Source organism: Antrostomus carolinensis, unplaced genomic scaffold, assembly GCF_000700745.2.
Source record: "Antrostomus carolinensis isolate BGI_N321 unplaced genomic scaffold, ASM70074v2 scaffold46891, whole genome shotgun sequence".
NCBI lineage: Eukaryota > Metazoa > Chordata > Aves > Caprimulgiformes > Caprimulgidae > Antrostomus > Antrostomus carolinensis.
The window spans coordinates 1-7,211 of record NW_010295746.1 but is presented as its reverse complement, the minus strand read 5'-3'; the positions used below and the strand labels follow the sequence as shown (position 1 = coordinate 7,211).

The window sequence follows — 7,211 nt, the reverse complement described above, 5'->3', positions numbered from 1 at the left end:
ACAGAAGATGTAGGGTGACGAGAAGCTGTGGTGACCATCTCATGGGGACAGGGATGTGGCCACCAGCCCCAGGGGACATGAGATGAAGCTGGAGGTGCCCAGGATTTATGCTGGAACATTCCACCTCCCACCTCACCCTGATGGAGAAACATCACAGGCAGAGCTACCTGAAGTCCCCTTTTGTCCCCAGATTTGTCACGCTGTTGTCACCCAGACATGAGGGGGGTCCAGATCCGGCCACCCCACCTCCCTTTGCAGCAGGAGAGGAGGTGGCAGGGAGGGTCCACAGCAGGTTGGCCAACTCATGTCCATCCAGCTCAACTGCGTTTGGTGACCATCTGCCGGTCTCTCTTCTTCTTCTCCATCAACCTGGTGGGGAACAGGGTGGTGGCCTTAAGGACCCTCTTGAAAGGAACCTCCTGAAGGCACGGGGAGGGGACACTCACTTGCGGTTGCGGACTTCTGTGAGCTCCATGAGCCTCTCCTGGGCTGCTCGTAACTCATCGAGGCGCTGCTGGTAGCGGGAGTCGCAGCCGTTGGTGCGCTCATAGCTGGAGACCTGGCTGGAGAGCTCGCTGGCACGATCCCGTAGCTGCTGGATGGATGAGTAGAGGTTCTCCTCATCTTCCTCCTGCTCCAAGACAAGGATATGAGGCTGGTGGGGTGGTCAAGACACCACAGGGTGCTGTTCCCCCTTGTTTAGGGTGGGGAAACTGAGGCACGGGGTTCCCCAAGTCTCCTGGGCCACCTGCCTTGGCGTTGATGATCTCAATGTGGATGAGGAGGGCAGCAAGCTCCAGGTCCTCAGTGTAGCTGTTCTTCAACGGCACTGACCGGTAGCCTGGACACAACACCACAACATGAACTCAACCCCATGGCAAGGTGTGAGCTCAGCCCCATGGCCAGATCCCTGAGAAGGTGATGATGATGATGATGACAGTTGCAGGGGGGTTAGACTAGATGACCTTTAAAGGTCCCTACCAACTGAAACCATTCTATGATTCCATGATGATGATGATGATGGTGCAGATGAAGGGACCATACCTGTTTTGAGGCCCTTGACAGGGAAGGTGGCTTGTGCCAAGAAGTTGGGGTCACTGAACATGTCCTCCTCGTACACTACGAAGCGGAGGAAGGCAAACTCGGGGTTGTTGATGTCAAAGATGAACTGCTTGAAGAGCCACACGGGGTTGAAGCCATTGTCAGCTGGAGGACAAGAAGAGAGTGGGGAGGGTCAGAGCAGGGCTGGACATATGGACATCACCAACATGGCACCAGCACATTAGTGGGAATCCTCTTCACTCCTCCATGAAACCCAGCCCCACCACCCACATACCCAAGAGGACCCCAAGGGGCACAGTTAGGGGTGTCCCAGCATCTCCACCAGTCCACAGGGCACAGGAGCTGGGTGGGAACAGAACCCACATGGACTCTCACCTACGACATCTGTCTTGTTCTTGCTGTTGTCGTACTCGGAGCCGCACACCTCCACCTCCACGAAGGGGCATACGATGCTCCTCCCATTCTTGGGTAGGTGCCGGGCACCAAGGATCTGCAGGAGGAAGAAGAGGGTGAGATCTGCCTATGTTAGATGAGGAAGGACTCTCCAGGACAACCCCATGGCTTGGCTGTTTTAGAATCATAGAAGGGTTTGGGTTGGAAGGGACATTTCAAGGTCATCTAGTCCATCCCCCTTGCAGTGAGCAGGGACATCTTCAAGTAGATCAGGTTGCTCAAAGCCTCAACCAACTTGGCCTTGAATGTCTCCAGGGATAGAGCTTCTACCACCTTTCTGAGCAACCTATTCCTGTGTTTCACCACCTTCATTGTAAAAAATTTGGGGTGTTTTGGGTTTTCCAAAAAGTTCATGGCCATAATGAGTCACACCACACCTTCTTCATGACCTTGGACAGGTTTTAGTTGGATTTTAGATGTATCCAACCAATTATTTAAAAAAACCCTTGCTGGATTCATGCCATGGTCAAGAGTCAGGTGCCTACAAACCAACTTGTCCCAGCTCCAATACTGAAATCACCCAAGGGCTGGGTAAGGTGCTTCTGGGCTTGTTTTAGCTCCACCTTGTTCAGGTTGGGCTCAGCTCTATGCAATTTTGGGGTTCTCCTCTGGGAAAAATGATGCCACAAGTGGAGAAAGACCCACAAACTGATGAGAAGGTGGGGTAATGATCTCCATGGAGTAAATATGGGGTTGAAACATGTAAAAAAACCACCCCTAGTTGACCCAAAATAGAGGAAGAAGCAAGCCTCCATCTTGATGGTGACCACCTCAGGGTGGAATTGTTGTCCTCGCCCACTTGCCTGCAGCTGCACCGTGATGGGCTCCACAACCTTCAGGCTGTTCTTGTCGAAGGGGTCGAATGTCTCATCCCTCATGATGTCAGGCTGTAGGACGTAGCCGCTGCGTCCACCAAGCATGAAGAGGGCCTGGTTCAGCTGCATTGGCTTGTCTGTGGTCATGGGGACAGAGCAACTTTGAGCTGTGGAGCTCAAGAGACTCCCTGAGGTCCCTGGGCAGCAGGTCCTGCCCTGGCAAACCCCTTGATAAGAGCCCCCAACCCTGGTTGGAGAAGGAATACAGCTGGGTTCTGCATGAAGCACCCAAGAATTGCATGGAGATGTCCCCATTAGGATGAGGATAAAGGTTGGAGAGATCATCCAAACCACCTCCAGCAACACAACCCAGGGTAGAAGCAACCAGGGATGGAGATTTTGGTGTGACCTGTGGGGATGAGCCCAGCAGCCACCCCAGGAACAGGATTTACCAGGTGTCTGGAAGTTGAGGGCCACGAGCTGGCTACCACAGATCCACATGGGCAACGGGTCATAGTTGGAAGAGTCCAGACGTTGCCCTTTGGGGTAGATGCGGCTGAGCTGGCGTCGGTTGTACTGCAGGAACTTCTTGCCCTTGCTGCGGTTGGCGTACTTCTCTGCCTTGGTCTCCGGGAAGGAGGACATGTCCCTGTAGCACGCCTTGTCCGTGCCAATCTCTGAAAGCAGCAAGGTGGCCATCAGTGAAGGACATGGGGCTCTCTGGTGGCCTGGAAATGGTCTACTATAGACTTCTTGGTTTCCCCCCACCCATCTCTTCCCATGATCATCCCATCATCCCCCTTCTGTGGCTCTTACTGTCTTCATCGAACGGCACCGGGCGGCAATACACAACCAACTCCGAGAGCTCCAGCGCGATCTTCTTCCTCCTCTCCATGATCTTCCCCTCTTGCATCTGCACAAGGGAAAACAAGAGCTGAAAGTGTCCCTCCAATCTCCTCCTTTGGAGAAGTTGGGGACCATTTGCTGGGAGATGGGACCATCCACTCCCATCCTCTCCAACCCAATGCCCCTCACCCTAGCGTCGGCGTTCTGCGTGGCCTCTCGAATCTTGGCCACCCACTCGCTGAGTTCTTCCTGAGTGTCTGCGGCCACATCCAGCGACTGGGCTGCGTGGGACATCTGCTGGGAATGGATGGTGAAGACAAATGGTTTGGAGCTCCTCCCGTCTTTGGAGATAACTATAAGGACATCAGAGGGGGGCTTTACTTGAAGACATTCCCAACGGATGGTTCTGTGGAGCAAACGAAACCTCAGCGGTCCCACTCCCAGGCCCCCACCAGCCCCACATTGGTACCCCACCAACCATTGAGGTCCTCCTCCTGTGAGGGTCTCATTTTTTCTCCAAATTAATCTGAATCCCCTCAAAATTAACCAAATCCCCCATGGCAGGGACATGGTGGGGACACTCACCGACGTGGCAGGATGGAACATCAATGAAGCCTTTCAAGAAGTTCCCCAGGGGACTGTTTTCCGATGACTGAAAGAGAGGAAGGAAGAGAGGGTGGTGAGGGGTGGCTGCACGAGGACAAGCCCAGTGTCCACTTCTTTTGGGAGCTTCCCTCCAGCCCTTTGAGCAAAAGCAGGAAAAAAACCTCTTCTTGGAATGTTCTGCTCCATGGTTGAGCATCTCCCAACCTCTGGATAAGGATCTGGGCTGGAGCAGGATCATAGAATCATGGAATGGTTTGGGTTGGAAGGGACCTTAAAGATCATCCAGTTCCAACCCCCCTGCCATCAGCAGGGACACCTTCCACTAGACCAGGTTGCTCAAAGCCTCATCCAACCTGGCCTTCAACACTTCCAAGGGAGGAGCAGCCACAACTTCTCTGGCCAACCTGGATCATGAGCATCCCCCCAGCCTCTGGACAAGGGTCTTGGGCTGGCACAAAGCTGGAAGCATCTCAGGTAGCCTTGGTCCTGGGTGTACAGGGTCAGGACACTCACAGCCTCATCCTGCTCCTGTGCTTGCGCGTTGACGATCTCCTCCACGTAGTTGGCTGGGAACCACAGTTGCTTCTTGCCCCCGTAGTCCCCCCGCCACCTGCAAGGGGTGAGAGGATCAAGGCAAGTGGACCAGTTTGGGGGGGAAAAGGGGTGGTCATGCTGCATGCAGTGTTGGGGAGCAGTTGGAGAAGGGGTAGGGGGACAGAAAAGGAAGCAATTAAAACCCACCGCAGGAAGACTCATGGGAAGACCCAGGGTGACCCTCTCCATCCCCCACCCATGGTGATGTCCACCTAGGGACCACCCAACCACCCTCACCAGCCGCCATCCTGCTTGTCGACGTTGTGGATGATGGCCTGCTTGCAGAATGACAGCTCATCCTCCCGCTGTGCTTTGTAGTCGTAGAGAGCCTTCACCGTGCACTGGGCCACCAGGGAGAGGGACATATGTCACCACCCAGCACTGGAGATGTGGGTGAGCAGCGCTCCTTGCTCAGCCCAGCTCTTCAAACCCCAATGGTGGAGCAGAAGAGCTCCTGAGGGTCCAAGACCTCAAATGATGCCCCCCAAATTGCCTAAGCCAGCAGTGAAACATGTTGGTGAGGACAGGAGGACTGGAGGGATTGGTGTAGGACCACCATGTTCAGCACAAAGTGAGTTCCTCTTCTGGGTCCCCCAATGGTTTCTCCTGGTGTGCTGAAGGGGTTAATCCCCTGATATTCCTACACCTTCTTGGGAAACAACTCTTTGGGTCAAGTTTTCCTGTGTCTGGTCTTAGCCTGAGAGCTGCTGTGCTGCAAAAGGACCTTTAAGGCACAGCAGTGTTGGACCATGAGACTGTAGGATCACAGAGGAGGAACCTTGGGGCTTCAGCCTCCTCCAGTGTCAGATCTGAGACCAGCCTTGTCCCAAAAACCTCAGCAGATGGAGACTGGGTCAGCTGCAATTCCAACCCTGTCCTGAAAACCTCTGAGGATGGAAACTTGGCCAGCTCTGAGATCATCCAAGTCCTTAAAACCTCCGAGGGTGGAGACTCCACCACCTAGGACCTCACCCTAAGCCTCCTCTTCTAGGGTTCCCCAATGTAAAGTGACCTATGGAGTTTTCCTCACTGTTGGGGTAAACTTGTGTCAGGTCCTTGCTCTAGGCTGAGCTCTCTCCAGACCTCACCCACCACACCATTACAATGCTGTTGGTGGAACTTGGACTGTCCCCAAGTGATGGGGAGGTGGGAAAGGTCCCATCAGCTCCAGTATCACTTGAGGGTCAGAAAAATATAGCAAAACATCACCACTTCTCAGATTGATGGTGGGAGAGATGGTAGGTGTATGGGATGATCACCCAGGAGCCCCAGCACTACAATCATCATGTCCATCACCCTCCACCTCCCAGGGACACCAGCTCAGCCCCTTACCCTGGCCATTGGCATCTTGTTGGCCTCCACGTAGAAGTGTGGGGTCCGCACCTCATAGAGGGCTCCATAGTCCAGCTCCTGCAAAGAGAGACACCTGAATGGGTCACCTGGATACAGGCAGGAGCTACAAGGGGATGTGGTGGCATCTGGGCCACCACGTGAGGAGGTTGAGAGGGACCTAATACTCCTTTGCAACTTGTTGGAAGGGAATTCTGGTGAAGCTACAACCGTGAGCAATGGCTGCATAATAAGCTTTATTGCTTCTGGTTGGGCTTCAACCAAGAGGCTGGAGGAGATCTTCCTACCATGATGGAGCTGGGGATGGGGCTTGGTTGCCTGTGTTGCTTGATTTCCCCGTCCCCACCATCCCCACCACTTAGAACACTCACAGTAGTGCCCATCTTCTCCAGGGTCTCCTCGTTGATGGGGTAGCGCAGCTTCATCTTGCGGTAGAGTGGGTGCTTCTCATAGTAGTTGACAAGGTCCACGAGGCTCTCAAACTCAGCCGAGCTGCCCAGCATGAAGAGCCGACCTTCCTGCTGGATGCGGCAGTGCTTGATCTTCCCCTCCGCCCTGGGGTCAAGAGAGATGAGGGGGGAGCCATGAAGCTGGTCCATGGCTCCATGATGGGATGGGCAGGAGGTGACACTCTGCCTCAGTGCTAGATCACTGTAGGATGACACTGGGTTGACCATCCTGAGGACATGGCTTTCCAGCCACCACAGCCTCTCCATGACAGCATCATGTGTCCCATCGTGTCACCCTGCTGACCTAGAGCAAACCCATGCCACCCACCATGGAATCACAATAGACATGAACCTTGAAGTTCTCACTGTGGCCAAGATTGGGGTGGCCTTGGGGTGCCGGGGTGGCCACACTCACCGGAAGGAGATGGCATAGGAGTTGGGTTCACTCCTCTTGCGCACCAGGAAGGCTCCATCTCGTGGGACCCTCATCAGCATGTGCTCAGCCTGCAAACGAGTCAAGCTGGCGTGATACCACCTGGCCGGGCAGAGAACAGAGGTGGTGGGTTAGTCCTGGCATCCCCACATTCTGAGGGGCAACCAAGACCTGACACCAAGGATGGAGGAGGTTGGTGGATCCAAAGGACCAAAGGGATGGGGATTGTCCTCACTCACTCTTTGCTCTCATGGGCATTGGGTTGGGGGACGGGGTCGGTGAGGCGCATCTCAAACTCATTGCAGCGGAGGGGCACCTCGCGGTAGTGGCAGATGAGTCTGTAGAGGCTGTCAAAGACCAGGTTGTCTGTCAGGTAGAACTTGGTGGCACCGGCTTCCTGCCGTGAATGGATCCGGCAGTGTTGCACCCGGCTGGATCTCCTGCCATGGTGGTGGGGAGAAGGTAGGAGTGAGTCAATTCAGGTCCACATTCCCACCATCCCCTGTTCGGGCATCCAAAAAAGTGATGTTTCCCCCCCAAAATGCCATTCCAACCACCAAACTGGGGATCAGCTGGAATCACAGAATCACAGAATGTTGGGGA

At 54.5% G+C, this 7,211-nt stretch overlaps 1 protein-coding gene across 1 annotated transcript; it reads right to left on the bottom strand.

Moving 5' to 3' along the window:
* Positions 1 to 317: 317 nt before the first annotated feature.
* On the bottom strand, positions 318 to 7,048 carry LOC104519064 (1-phosphatidylinositol 4,5-bisphosphate phosphodiesterase gamma-1; the record flags this gene model as incomplete). Its single annotated transcript, XM_010178064.1, has 16 exons — positions 318 to 369; positions 447 to 631; positions 753 to 841; positions 1,045 to 1,206; positions 1,438 to 1,552; positions 2,319 to 2,467; positions 2,783 to 3,007; positions 3,147 to 3,243; positions 3,366 to 3,529; positions 3,762 to 3,828; positions 4,296 to 4,392; positions 4,614 to 4,717; positions 5,709 to 5,786; positions 6,098 to 6,281; positions 6,591 to 6,710; positions 6,848 to 7,048. Coding segments are annotated over 16 exons (2,089 nt in total), but the record flags the coding sequence as incomplete, so codon positions are not given.
* Between the last annotated feature and the right edge of the window lie 163 nt (positions 7,049 to 7,211).